Below are 13,440 nucleotides of genomic sequence, written 5' to 3'. Positions count from 1 at the left end.
GGGCGTATAAGTTGATTCTACAATTTTAAAATTGTTTTTACCTTTTTTGTGAATTTCAGCACGTTTTTGACCGAAAATGGACATAATTTCTCCAAAAATCACCAAAATTGTGTATTTTCTAGTCAAAAATAGTGGACGTGCGCAAAGCCTACTGGATTCGCAGTGGCCATGATTTTTATTAACAATGTTTTTCGAGACTTTACTAAACAACCTCAGTTAACTAAAAATTTTTAGAGATAAATTAAATATTTTCGTTCAATTTTTTTCTAATTTAAGAAGTAAACTATCTAAGGATTCAACGCCAAAGTCTGAAGTTATGTTTCACCTTTACGTTCATCTCTTCTTCTCTCAAAATAAAAGCTATTTTCCCTTTATTAGGATGTGCTCTTACGTTTACAATTTGGCGCCTTTACGTACTTACCTTTTGCCGCATTATTTTCTTATTTCTGTCAGTTTTATGCTCCGCTTTACGTTTATACGTCTATGTGTTCTCTCATTCTCTTATTTTTGCTTACGTGTTGATTCCTTACCTTTTCTACACTTTTTTTCAATGACGTTAGAATTGTATAGATGAAGCGTTGCGTATCTCGGCTTAACTGAACATTGACTTCAACATGTGAGAGAGATAACATGATGGGGAAATTCACAACAAAGACGGAGAACGCAATAATGAGATCACGTGGGTTTGGTCAATTTCTCATTGCGTTGCATTGGCAACACCTACAAAATTGAAAAAAAAAAAAACGCTTTATACACAACGAATGATTTATTAATTCATGTATTATTGGTAGATGTTAATAGTACAAATAAAACTAAGCACTTCTAGCTTTAAAACTATTTAAATAAAACAAAAACGTGAATTCTAATTTAAAATTTTATTATTGCGGCATAAACAGTTTAAAGATTACAACAAGGAGAAAAAACGCAAAGTAAACGGCTTTCATTGATTTTTAAATAAAATTAATTTTGAATATTTGTGCCGAATTCTTTCTTTGGTTTCATTGATTGACATATTTTTGTGGTGCAACCGAATCGTAAAAAAAGTTTTTAAAATTAAATTTACAAGTTGCAACAAATGATTGTTCAGAGGATCTTGATCCAGAATGTGGTCATTCAGTTTAACAAATAATTCACAAATTTTCAGTTGTTTTCTTGTTAAATATATTAGCCGTAAAATAACGTTTCCTGATGAGATCATCTCATAATTTCTGAATACATTTTTGGCAGCTCTGCAGATTAAAAAAACATCTGCAGAAGGTACCGTGGAGGTTGATGGCTGCTGCTCTTGATGGGAAGTGGAAGAACTGAAATTTGTTTTATTAACTTGTGTTAAAAATATATTTTTAGTTCACCTGGTCACAGATACTTCAGATGCGCCAGTTTCTGATTCTGTCACAACATTGGTCACAACCGTCTCAACCAAATTACCATCATTTTCAAAGTTTCGGAGCCTAGTGGAGCGTTCCTTGGGTTCCTTCTTTAATAAATGCGATGGAAAATTAAAAATCGTAGGCACTGTGCCCAATTTTAATGTTTTTTAGCCAAAAGTAAAAACAAAGTCTTCCTTTTTGAAATGATCTGAACACAGCTTCGAATATTTTGACGGTTCGAAATGTTCCCTTTTCATGGCAATTACCCATTTTCGTCGCAAACTTTCAGCCCTGATCCGGGTTCGAACCCCGACCTCCCCCGTCGTAAGTGGCGCTTATACCACTGGGCCACCAAGGCCCCTGATAGTGACCGTCTTTTGCAGATATTTTAACACAAATTTTTTAAATAAATCAACATTACAAACTATATAATTGCAATAATTCACCTAAAACGCAAATACTTTCGGTTCAAAAGTCGGCGAATTAGCTCGAGAAAACATTTTCTTCCACTTTTTTTCAATTTAATTCTCTAATTTTTCACCAGATTTTATTAAAAGATACCGGGCGTATAAGTTGATTCTACAATTTTAAAATTGTTTTTACCTTTTTTGTGACTTTCAGCACGTTTTTGACCGAAAATGGACATAATTTCACCAAATTTGTGTATTTTCTAGTCAAAAATAGTGGACGTGCGCAAAGCCTACTGGATTCGCAATGGCCATGATTTTTATTAACAATGTTTTTCGGGACTTTTCTAAACAAACTCAGTTAACTAAAAATTTTTAGAGATAAATTAAATATTTTCGTTTATTTTTTTTATAATTTAAGAAGTAAGTCATCTAAGGATTCAACGCCAAAGTTTGAAGTTATCTTTCACCTTTACGTTCATCTCTTTTGCTCTTTCGTTTACAATTTGGTGTCTTTACGTATTTTTACCTTTTACCGCATTATTTTCTTATTTCTGTCAGTTTTTTGCTCCGCTTTACGTTTATACGTCTATGTGTTCTCTCATTCTCTTATTTTTGCTTACGTGTTGTTTCCTTACCTTTTCTACACTTTTTTTTCATAGAAAAATTGTTACCCTGATCCGGGTTCGAACCCGCGACCTCCCGCGTCGTAAGTGGCGCTTATACCACTGGGCCACCGTGCCCCAGGTACTGACCGTCTTTTGCAGATATTTTAACACAAACTTTTTAAATAAATTATCATTACAAACAGAATTATACAGAATGGTCCACGAATAATTAAAGCAACCAACATTACATTTCATAGACAACGTGGATTTTGACTGTAAAAGGTGGTCAGGCAACCAGTAATATTCTGCGGCGCTAATGAATTGTGATTCAACCGAAAATCATCGTCGCAATCAAGAAACGTTCCAGAAACCTTAAGAAGCACCACGTCCTTGCAATTTTTCCTTATCGTTATCTCTTTATCAAAATAAATCACATGGTAAACCCTAGTGCCGTGAGCCCGTGCGGTTGGCAGCGCCTCGGTTGGTAAATTTTTGTAGTTAATATGGTGGTCAAAAAAGGGCAGATAATTGGGAATTTGTGAAAAAGTAGTTGTGTAGCGCAGCCCCCGAGCCCCAACCCCCGAAAATGGCCGAAGCGGCTGTGGAAGAGCGCCCCCCTCAGAAATTCTACTGTCACATGTGCAACGTCCAGTTCGAAAACGCCTCGGCTGTGAGTAAATCGCTCGGGTTAGGTGTGATTTTCGGCTCGTTTTGCAGAACTTCACGTGCCCCCACTGCGCCGACGGCTTCATCGAGGAGCTGCAGGAGAGCCCCGACAGCCGCAACCCCACGATAGACATCGACGACGACGACGACAGCAGCGACGTACGTACGCACGCAAATAACGCTCAAAGCCCGCCTCATTCCCCCTTTCAGATGGACTTCAACGAGCTTTTGCTCGCGCCCACCAACATGGAAGACTTTCGAACGGGCCGCAGTCGCGCCCCCGACGGCCATCGGACGACCGGAAGAAGGTATGCAGTTAATCGCGCCAGGATAGTACGACCCAGGTTGGATGATTTTAACCACCTCTAGCATGCACCGTGCACGGTATTTTGGCCAAACAACGAAACTACGTCGTGTGCTTGTTTCAGGACCTTGACCAGACTAGCCTCCTCGAATTTGCGGCAAAATGTGCCATTTGAAAACCTCATACAGGATTTTATTGTCAATTTAGGGGTCGGCTTGAATTGGGGCGCCGCTGGAAATATGCAACTGTTTCTCGGGAATCCGGGGGATTATGCCTGGGGACGCGAAGGCCTCGATGCGATTGTTACGCAGTTGTTGAATCAAATGGATAGCACTGGTGCGTATTTTTTTGTTATTTTGGTCGATAAAAGTAAGTGTTGCGAAGGTTATTGGCCATTGGGTGTTTCTGGCAACAATCGCAATTCGGAAATAGATTCACTTCCTTATATTGACTCATGTTTTTTAAATATATTTAGCAACGTTTCTATTTTTAATTTATGTGGTGCTTTGTTTTGTTTACTACTAATGATTGGACGAAAATTACGTGAAAAGCAATCGACAAAATTCTTTTTTTTTTTTTTGTTATTTTGCAGAGAAATCGTTTGTATGATCTAAACGACTGTGGAAATAAATAAACTACATAAAAATGTGGAAATTTTTAAATAATGGGCTGTTTAGGTGCGAACACGAAGGACTATAAGTTAGGAGACGAAACGAGATACAAAATCGTACCCAAAAAAAATAGTACGGGAGAGTAAAAATGAGGGCGCTTTCAGCGTTGTGTCAAATCGTTTTAAATGAATTTAAATTCAAGCAGTTTACTAATTACGTGGAAAAAAATACAGAAACGTTGAGATTTGCATTCGCAACAGACTGAGAAAAACTGACGACTAAAATTTTCACGAAAAACATTAGAAAAAAATTATTTAAAATTAAAAATTTGCGCTTCGTTCCGTATTTTTCAAAACGCTGCGAATACGGTTAAAGATACAAGAAAAATGTTCAGAAGAAAGTTGTAGAGAATTAAATTTGCTTTAAAAAAGTCAGCGAGACTATATCTTTATCTTCAACGGTTTAGGCTTTAAAGACGTTCAAAGATGCTCAAGTCGGGGAAAGTGAATTTATACCCAAATCGTTGAAGACAGAAATATGGTGTCGCGGACTTTTTTGTAGCAAATTTAATTCTCTACAACGTCGTGTCTTACACTTTTTTATATCATTAACCGTATTCGCAGCGTTTTGATAAATAGGCAACGGTGCCCAAAAAATTATCGCTTAGAATTATTGCGTTCTTTTGCAAACGCAGCGAATACGGTTGAAGATACAAAAAAGTGAAAAGTCCGCGACACGATATGTCTATCTTCAACGGTTTAGGTGTAAATTCAGTTTCCGATACTTTACCACCGGCAAAATGAAAGAAATCCGTCACTTGAGCGTCTTTGAATGACTTTGGGGCCTAAATGGTTGAAGATAGGGATATGGTCTCGCGGACTTTTTTAAAGGAAATTTAATTCTCTACAAGTTTCCTCTGAACATTTTTCTTGTATCTGTAACCGTATTCGCAGCGTTTTGAAAAAAAATGGGGCAGAGTGCAAATTGGTAAAACTTTGAAATTTTTTTAAATATAGTTCAAGATATAATTTTTGCACTATTTTTATCTCCTATTATAGAGAATTTGATGCTCTAACTGCCTGTATTTTTTTTATTCGCCTGGTGCTAACCGTTATTTAATTACAACAATTTTTATAAATTTATTGCTTTGAAAACTTGGACGGTAATGGAACAAGTGCGCCTCTAGCGACATTAACTGAACTATCGAGGACGGGGACGTTTTATTTGTACGTCGTTTCATATCCGTGTTATTATGTTAATTAATTTTGTTGTACATTTTTGATGATCATCTGAAATATTTTTTCTTATTTTGTTAATAAAAAATATTTTGTTGGACGCTGCATTTTCTTATCGTTCGTATTTTGGACTTTTATTTAATTGTGATAAGCTTGTATTTTAAGTAAAAATAAATATAATAAATAAAAATAAATAAATAAAAACAAAATTGTCGTAACATATGACCCGTTTAAATTGTTTTGTTTTGAAATTTTTTATACCCTGTATTTTTTTGTGTATTTACGACTCGATTATAAATTACACAAAGATTGAAAGTTGAAGGATATCTGTTGTTGCAAACCAAATTATCACTTTATTTGAATTTTCACTTATCCCAAATGACCTAATTCGCTTTTGAATTTCTTTCCAGTTTTCTTTTTCCAGTTACTTGATACTGTGTGATAATTTTAATAATTGTTAAGAAAATGGCATTTAATCTCTAGGTCCTCCGCCGGTTTCGAAGGAAGTGATAGACGCCCTCCCCGTGATCAACGTAAAGTCGGATCAAGTGGACGCGAAACTGCAGTGTTCTGTTTGTTGGGAAGACTTTCAATTGGGCGAAAACGTCCGACAGTTACCTTGCACGCACATTTACCATGAGCCCTGTATACGACCATGGTTGGAGTTGCATGGTACTTGTCCCATCTGCCGCCAGAACCTAGTAAATGATGAACAAAGCAACAGCGATAGTAATCAAGATTCTGGCGGATCGTCAACCGGAGGTTTGTCATTTTTTTAAACACGGCACTAATTATTTATCGACTTGTTTTTCAGGTCAAGATACTTTGAATGCCATTAGGAATATTCTCCAGCCTGCCCATAATACGTCAAGTAATTTAGAAAATTCCAGACCTACTCATTCTAGATCAGATTTCATGTAATCACTACAAGTTTCAATTAGAAAGAAATATCAACGCTTGCTATAAATTCAAATTCGTTCGTTTTCCGAGGATGCTTTATACAGAATGAGCAAACGAGTTTTTAATTGTTAATATAATGAGAAATAAAGTTGTACAGACTGGATAAAGCGTATTTTTAAGTATTCTGTAACAAGTGGCACTTTAAGGTTTGTCCAGCAAGTTACGTTATGTTATGATTATGTATTTATGATTACACTGTTGTGATAATAAAAAATATCCTTACGATCAAGTCGTCCAAGTTTGTTACCATAGCTCAGGCATGAAGTAAACACAATTTTCACAAAATTCTAATGAGTTTTCGCATCCCTCCAAATTTATGTAGTTAAAATTTGTGGTGTGTGTTAAATTGGAAATTTCGCCAGAATGGTAAGTCGCTCGGGCCCCCAAAGCCCCCTAATCGGCTCGCCTTCAGAGGGAGTGTATTTCGGTGCACATTGGCCAAGCTGGGGTCCAGATCGGCAACACCACCTGGGAGCTGTACTGTCTCGAGCACGGAATTCAGCCCGACGGCAGTCTCAAGGACCAGAAGGACATCGTCTCCGACAACTGCTACGGCACGTTTTTCTACGAGGTGGAGAACGGGAACATGGTCCCGCGCAGCCTCATGGTGGACCTGGAGCCCACCGTCGTGGGTAAGTGTCCTAGTTTGAAACCTAGTTTTTCTGAGTGATTGTTAGATGAGGTCCGCGTGGGTAAATACAAGCAGTTGTACCACCCGGAGCAGCTCATAACCGGCAAAGAGGACGCCGCCAACAACTACGCCCGCGGCCACTACACCATCGGCAAGGAGATGATCCACGTGGTGATGGACAAGCTCTCGAAGATGGCCGAGCAGTGCTCGGGCCTGCAGGGCTTCCTCGTGTTCCACTCGTTCGGCGGCGGCACCGGCTCCGGCTTCACCTCCCTCCTCATGGAGAACCTCTCCGACGAGTTCGGCAAGAAGAGCAAACTGGAGTTCGTCATCTACCCGGCGCCCCAGGTGTGCACGGCCGTGGTGGAGCCCTACAACTCCATCCTCACCACGCACACCACCCTGGGCCACACCGACTGCGCCTTTATGGTGGACAACGAGGCCATCTACGACATCTGCCGCAAGAAGCTGGGCATCGAGCGCCCCAACTACATCAACTTGAACCGGCTCATCAGCCAGGTGGTGTCGTCCATCACGGCCAGTCTGCGCTTCGACGGCGCGCTCAACGTCGACCTCACCGAGTACCAGACCAACCTGGTGCCCTATCCAAGGATCCACTTCCCGCTGGCGTCGTACGCGCCCGTGGTCTCCTCCGACAAGGCCTTCCACGAGGGCATGTCCGTGTCGGAGATCACGTCCGAGTTGTTCGAGTCGTCCAACCAGATGGTCAAGTGCGACCCGAGACATGGCAAGTACATGGCGTGCTGTTTGCTCTACAGGGGGGACGTGGTGCCGAAGGACGTGAACGCGTCCATCGCCCAGATGAAGACCAAGGCGAATATTAGGTTCGTGAACTGGTGTCCCACCGGGTTCAAGGTCGGGATTAACTACCAGCCGCCGACGGTGGTGCCGGGGGGCGACCTGGCCAGGGTGCAGAGGGCCGCCTGCATGTTGTCGAACACGACGGCCATCGAGTCGGCGTGGAATAAGCTGAATAAAAAGTTTGATTTGATGTTTGCGAAGAGGGCCTTCGTGCATTGGTACATACATGAGGGGATGGAGGAAGGGGAGTTTAATGAGGCGAGGGAGGACTTGGCCATGCTGGAGAAGGACTATGAGGAGGTTTCCATCGATGATATTGAATAGTCACTCACGCATTTACACTTCATTTTGATTATACAAATTGGCAAAGCCAGTGGTGACTGCGCTTATGAGTTATATTTTTTGAACATACAATAAATATTTAATAAATTTAATACTTGATTTATGTACAAGGTGCGACCGCATTACGTCTTCAACAATTTATTTAAGCGGTCGATTTCCTGCCCCAACGTGTCCACATTGTCCTGCAACAAATCAGTAATTACTAAGCTGCTATTCCTGAAAAATCGCCAACTGCAAACCCACCTTCAAAGTAATATTTTTAAGCAAGGCATCCTCGAGTACAGCTTGTAGCTTCCGATTGATGTCGAGCGACAACTCCAGCGTGAGTTTATCATCAGCTACACGCGAGCTATACACCGATGCCATAACACCGTTCAATTTGGCGATGTTCGCCTAGAAAGAGAAAAAAATCAACATAACATGACACAAAAATCTACCACAAATTCGCCCTAATACACTCTAAACTTACCAAAATTTCGAAGACTGAAACGAGAAAAAATCGATTAAAATAACACCGAATTTAACTGTAGCTACAATTAGGAAAAAAATAAACAAAAACTTACTTTATTGTTATCCATAGTGTTAGAAGTTAGAGTCCCTGACTGGTCTCTTAGAATGTAACTTTGTAAAAGACGCGATTTTTTTTGCAATTCTAAAACTAGAGTGTTGACGTGTTCTTCCAAAAAATCGAGCTTTTCCGATTTTCGCGCACTGATTCGTTGCAGTTTGACTATGTGCTCGATGAGGGTTTGCCGGTCCAGGCCGGGGTCAAGTTGGATAACCTGAGGAGACAACTGTTACCAAAAAACGAGAAACTAAATACTTAAAAATAAAAAAAATAGTGCAAAAATTATATCTTAAACTAGATTTTAAAAAATAGTTTTACCAATTTGCACTCTGTCCCATATTTTTCAAAACGCTGCGAATACGGTTACAGATACAAGAAAAATGTCCAGAGGAAAATTGTAAAAAATTAAATTTCCTTTAAAAAAAGTCCAAATTTTATTCATTCAAAAATTCATAATTCGAAAACTAAAAGTCGTAGAGCAATGCGGTTTGCTCCATTGAATTCCGCGGCTCATTTTCTGTATTATACCAACTTTTCATGAGATTTAAAATTTTCAATTTTTTTGCTTAAAGTTACACTTACCTTCAAAGAGGTGAAAAAAAATTTTTTTTAAACTCACTCCAGTAAATTTTTATGGACTTCTCCATGTCTTAACAACCCATAAAAGTTGTTAAAAGTCCACAAAAAGTCCATATGTTCGATTTTTTGGTGTTTGATTTTTTCAATTTTCGTCGCAGTTTTTGTCGGTTTTGGGTACCCGGAACATTTCTCGAGCAATAGCTCCGGAACTATCCGAGATAAACCCATGAAGTGTATTATCGTTGGAAAGCTCTTTAAATTATCTATTTTTTTCAAAAAAAATTATTGTTCTCCGACTAATAGTTTTCGAGCAAATTGGAGACAAATGCAAAATTTGGTAAAATTTTAAAAAATTCATAACTAAAAAACTATCGAGAATTTGGCAATTTTCTTGATGCCAATCGATTCCCCGGATCATTTTGCATAGGCATGGATCAAAATAGTTCCACTTTTTATAATAGTTTAGCCGTAAATGAGAAAATAAAAAAAATTAAAAAAAAGTTAACACCCCCCCTTAGAAATCGGTCAATTTTTAAAATGTCTCAAAATCAAATAAAACCGACTCTATCTTATAGATTTTGATGTGCTCTTTCCGATCTAAAAAAGCGTTTTCTCCTAGCTCTGTTAGTTTGGCCGTAATCGGCGTTTGAAAATTGAAAAATTTTTTGCGAGATATCGCCTTCAGTCCTATGCCATTTTGTAGAGTTTTTTATTCCGGTTATCCTCCATTTTTCCGTTTCGCGATATCTTTAATAGTTTGGCCGTAATTGGCGGTTGAAAATTGAAAAAAAGTGAAAATGGAAACCTTTTTTTGCGTTTTTCTCGGAAACTGTAAGACTTAGAGCAACGAACAAAAAACATCTGATAGCGCTTAATTTTAGCTATTTTTTGGTCTAAACCCGGAGCCGCTCCGGGCAACGGTTCCCGCTACAGAGGCGATCAAAGTTTTTCACTTAAAAAATTCATAAAAAAAAAACTAAAAGTCGTAGAGCAATGAGGTTTGTTCGGTTGAATTCTACGGCTCATTTTACAAAATATATCAATTTTTCACAAGAATAAAAAATTTATAATTTTTTGCCTAAATTTAGCGTAGCCATTATTTATGGTGAACAGTTTTATTCAACAAAAAAATTCATAACTCGAAAACTAAAAGTCGTAGAGCAATGCGGTTTGTTCCATTGAACTCAGCGGCTCATTTTCTGTATTATACTAACTTTTCACGAGATTTAAAATTTTCAATTTTTTTGCTAAAATTTCCTGAGTAATAACACTTACCTTCAAAGAGGTGAAAAAAATTTTTTTTTAAACTCACTCCAGTAAATTTTTATGGACTTCTACATGTCTTAAACAACCCACAAAAGTTGTTTTTAGTCCACAAAAAGTCCATATATTCAATTTTTTGATGTTTGATTTTTTTAATTTTCGTCGCAAATTTTGTCGATTTTCGGTACCCGGACATTTCTCGAGCAATAGCTCCCGAACTATCAGAGATAACCCCATGAAGTGTATTATCGTTGGAAAGCTCTTTAAATTATCTATTGTTTTAAAAAAAAACTATTCTTCTCCGACTAATAGTTTTCGAGCAAATTGGAGACAAATGCAAAATTTGGTAAAATTTTAAAAAATTCATAACTAAAAAACTATTGGGAATTTGGCAATTTTCTTGATGCCAATCGATTCCCCGGATCATTTTGCATAGATATGAATCAAAATAGTTCCACTTTTTAGAATAATTTTGCCGTAAATGACAAAAAAAAAATAAAAAAAGTTAACATTATTTTAAGCAGAAGATTGCGGAAATATTCAAAAAAAATTTCTCCCAACGCAAACAACCTTAACTTGCTCGTTGGCCGGCGACCCCACACTAAGCGACGAATTCGAGCTACTACTACTCTGGTTCTCCACCTCGTACTGTTCCAGCCTTTTCCGACACTGTTGCAACTCCTTCTGCACCTCCTTCAGCGACAACTCGCACTTCCGCTTCAGCAACTTATTTTCGCCCTTATGATCCCCCACCTCCTGCTTCAACCTCTCGCACAAACCCCGACTCTCGTCCAACTCCACCCTCAACCCCTCCACTTCCGCACTCAATTTGGCCCTTTCTGCGGTCATTTGCGCCGAAACCACCGCATTTTTCGTCTCTTGCTCCTTCAGCGAGCGCTTGAGTATCGTTTGCTCGCAACTCAACTGCTGGACTTTGGTCTCCAGCGCCGTAAACTCCGACTGTAATCGCACATTCTTCTCGGTCAACTGTTGCGTGAAGAGCAACAGTTCAGCCTCGCGCTCTCTACAAGCCAGGATATCGGCCTCGAGCTCGGCGTTGCGCTGCTTTAAAAGACTGATTTGCTCGTTACAAGCTTTATTCTGCTCTTGTTCGTTCTTTAACTGTAGTTTTAATTGGTCTAAGAGGGCCGTTTTTGCTTGTAAGTCGGCGCAGTCTTGGCGCTGCTGGTCGGCACAGGCCTTGAAATCGCTCAGTTTCTGCTCGCTTTCCAGGCGATCGCGCTCCAAGTGCTGCACTTTGAGGGAGAGAGCGTTGTTCTCCTGCAGCATGTCTTTCTGCTTCGTTTGGAGCTTCTCCAGCTGGGAGTGGAGGGATTTGATTTGTTGCTCCTTGTCTTCTTTCTCGTGCTTGAGGAGGATCAGAGCAGCTTGGAGCTCCTTCAGTTGTTGGTCAAGGACGTGAGCTCGGTTGTCCTGGGAGCTGTGAAACGATTTGATCGATTCTTGCGCGTCTTTTTTCGCCTGTTCTATCTGATCGGAGGCGTCCTGGCATTTTTTTGTCATTTCGTCAAGACGGCTCTGGGTTTCCTGTAATTAAATAAAACAGCTACTTTAAAAAGTCCGGGTACTGTACTGACTTTGTGGAGCTGGACCTCCGTCTTGAGGCTGTTTTGGGACCACTTGAGCTTCGTCTCCAGGGCGCTCAAGTCGGCCTTGGCTTGCTCCAGCTCCTGTTGGCAGCCCCTGAACTCGTAACACTTGTTATCGAGCATTTGGCAAATTCGGGACTTCTCTGAGCCCATCACTTGGACCTTGTGCTGGATTATTTCATTCTCGTTGACTTGCTCTTTGTATTTTTTCTCGATTTGCTCCTTCTGGTGCTTCATATCAAGCAAGTTCTTCTCACTAACGGCATACTTGATCACCATTGCTTCCTTCTCCTTCTGGGCCAATTCTTTCTGCTTGCTTGCCTTAAAACACCAATTTTACTAACAATTAACGCCAAAATTGTGAAAAATTACTAGGTCTAGTTTGGACTCCACGAGAGACAATTTCTGGGTCAGCTGTGCGATTTCTTCAGCCTGTTCTAATACCTTGTTTGTGATTTCGATTGATTGATTCTCGTTGATGTCAACAGCGTCCGGTGGGTCTTTAGCTTCATTTGGACCCCCTTGAGGGCCCACATTGGGGCCACCTTCTGACATGAGTGAGGTCTCCGGAGACTTATCACTCATTGTAAGTTTAGAATTATGACCAAAATCACATTTTAAACTGTTTAAATTGTTCCCGATCAATAGAATTTGTAATAATATTCTAATTAAACATATTTAACACTTCGATTTACCAACACAACTAGACAACCAACATTACATGCCACTGACGTCGACAAGTTGTGGCTAAAGCTACGCCCAAACGCCCGGCCTTGCGGCCCCAATTATTAAATTACGACGCCTTTAATTACAACTTTGTCACTGTTTTACGATTGCAAGGACTCAAATCAATAATCTGGGCTTCAAAGTGTTTTTTTTAAATGCGATAATTCGCTAAATTATCAATTCATCAAGTTACCACAATCGTCAACTGTCACCAGGGTTAGTCAAGCGGCATAGGAGAAACGGTTTATTAAATCATACTATCAACATGCGGCGCCACGTGCGTTATCTATGCAGATTTCTGTAAATTTGGGGTACGTGGCACGGTCGTTAATAGAAACTACTTATGCCATCTTTTGGTAGTGTGATTTCAAATTAAATCCACGAATTTATCCAAAAATCCAAAATATTAAGCAACCTTTGGCGCGCAATGTCACACTACATTCAACGGTGTCAAAAAGTTGTTTCAATTTTAAAGGTTTCAGTTTCCAATTTGAATTATTCTGCTACGTGTTGTGTTCGTGGTTTTCTCTTTTTATTCTTATTTGAATTCGTTTGTTGGTGTTATGTACTCCTAAAGTAATCTCAAAAACATTTAAGTTTTGAACTTTCGAAGGCTAAAATTTGGTAAGTCGGGATTTTTTTGCCACCAAAAATACTATGTAATACATATTTCCAGCTCTGGTGTGGACCTAGTATACACTTAAAAGGCAACCTACAACGTTTATTAAACAACTTCTG

The 13,440-nt window shown here is 39.4% G+C and overlaps 3 protein-coding genes and 1 long non-coding RNA gene across 6 annotated transcripts; 2 read left to right on the top strand and 2 right to left on the bottom strand.

The window, feature by feature from the left end:
• Nucleotides 1–856: 856 nt before the first annotated feature.
• Nucleotides 857–1,776, bottom strand: LOC135266788 (uncharacterized). Its single transcript, XR_010334939.1, has 2 exons — nt 1,353–1,776; nt 857–1,304 (listed from the first exon to the last, which is right to left on the bottom strand). It is a non-coding gene; the product is annotated as an uncharacterized LOC135266788 (long non-coding RNA).
• A 958-nt stretch (nt 1,777–2,734) lies between these two features.
• Nucleotides 2,735–6,390, top strand: Iru (Iruka). 2 transcript variants are annotated; one of them, XM_008200680.3, is made up of 6 exons: nt 2,735–3,055; nt 3,103–3,210; nt 3,262–3,395; nt 3,480–3,691; nt 5,685–5,963; nt 6,016–6,390. In XM_008200680.3, exons 1-6 carry the CDS (start codon nt 2,972–2,974, stop codon nt 6,120–6,122), a joined length of 924 nt encoding a protein of 307 aa, XP_008198902.1. In that variant the 5' UTR covers nt 2,735–2,971; the 3' UTR covers nt 6,123–6,390. The 2 variants fall into 2 exon arrangements, with proteins under 2 accessions (XP_008198902.1, XP_975905.1); XM_970812.4 differs by having other exon boundaries at nt 2,736–3,055; nt 3,262–3,359.
• Nucleotides 6,391–6,397: 7 nt separating this feature from the next.
• On the top strand, nt 6,398–8,048 carry LOC656061 (tubulin alpha chain). The gene is made up of 3 exons (XM_961491.5): nt 6,398–6,527; nt 6,574–6,793; nt 6,839–8,048. Exons 1-3 carry the CDS (start codon nt 6,525–6,527, stop codon nt 7,936–7,938), a joined length of 1,323 nt encoding a protein of 440 aa, XP_966584.1. The 5' UTR covers nt 6,398–6,524; the 3' UTR covers nt 7,939–8,048.
• On the bottom strand, nt 7,992–12,898 carry Golgin104 (Golgin 104). 2 transcript variants are annotated; one of them, XM_962785.5, is made up of 6 exons: nt 12,349–12,895; nt 11,965–12,297; nt 10,937–11,914; nt 8,520–8,738; nt 8,200–8,349; nt 7,992–8,138 (listed from the first exon to the last, which is right to left on the bottom strand). In XM_962785.5, exons 1-6 carry the CDS (start codon nt 12,559–12,561, stop codon nt 8,079–8,081), a joined length of 1,953 nt encoding a protein of 650 aa, XP_967878.2. In that variant the 5' UTR covers nt 12,562–12,895; the 3' UTR covers nt 7,992–8,078. The 2 variants fall into 2 exon arrangements, with proteins under 2 accessions (XP_967878.2, XP_008198901.2); XM_008200679.3 differs by lacking the exon at nt 7,992–8,138 and adding an exon at nt 8,426–8,439 and having other exon boundaries at nt 8,203–8,349; nt 12,349–12,898.
• Nucleotides 12,899–13,440: the final 542 nt, after the last annotated feature.

Source organism: Tribolium castaneum, chromosome 7, assembly GCF_031307605.1.
Source record: "Tribolium castaneum strain GA2 chromosome 7, icTriCast1.1, whole genome shotgun sequence".
Taxonomy (NCBI): Eukaryota; Metazoa; Arthropoda; class Insecta; order Coleoptera; family Tenebrionidae; genus Tribolium; species Tribolium castaneum.
Note: the sequence above shows the minus strand (reverse complement) of the source record. Positions and strands in the feature narration are given on the sequence as shown.

What these genes read in the sequence shown, in the direction of transcription:
- Iru (XM_008200680.3), top strand. Translation starts at nt 2,972, where the DNA reads ATGGCCGAAGCGGCTGTGGAAGAGCGCCCCCCTCAGAAATTCTACTGT. An exon ending in ACGACGACGACAGCAGCGAC is followed by an intron (nt 3,211 to 3,261) that starts GTACGTACGCAC and finishes TCCCCCTTTCAG; the next exon opens with ATGGACTTCAACGAGCTTTT. An exon ending in GCCAGGATAGTACGACCCAG is followed by an intron (nt 3,396 to 3,479) that starts GTTGGATGATTT and finishes TGCTTGTTTCAG; the next exon opens with GACCTTGACCAGACTAGCCT.
- Golgin104 (XM_962785.5), bottom strand. Translation starts at nt 12,561, where the DNA reads ATGAGTGATAAGTCTCCGGAGACCTCACTCATGTCAGAAGGTGGCCCC. An exon ending in TGGAGTCCAAACTAGACCTA is followed by an intron (nt 12,298 to 12,348) that starts GTAATTTTTCAC and finishes TGGTGTTTTAAG; the next exon opens with GCAAGCAAGCAGAAAGAATT. An exon ending in ACACTATGGATAACAATAAA is followed by an intron (nt 8,350 to 8,519) that starts GTAAGTTTTTGT and finishes TTCTCTTTCTAG; the next exon opens with GCGAACATCGCCAAATTGAA.
- LOC656061 (XM_961491.5), top strand. An exon ending in CCTGGAGCCCACCGTCGTGG is followed by an intron (nt 6,794 to 6,838) that starts GTAAGTGTCCTA and finishes AGTGATTGTTAG; the next exon opens with ATGAGGTCCGCGTGGGTAAA.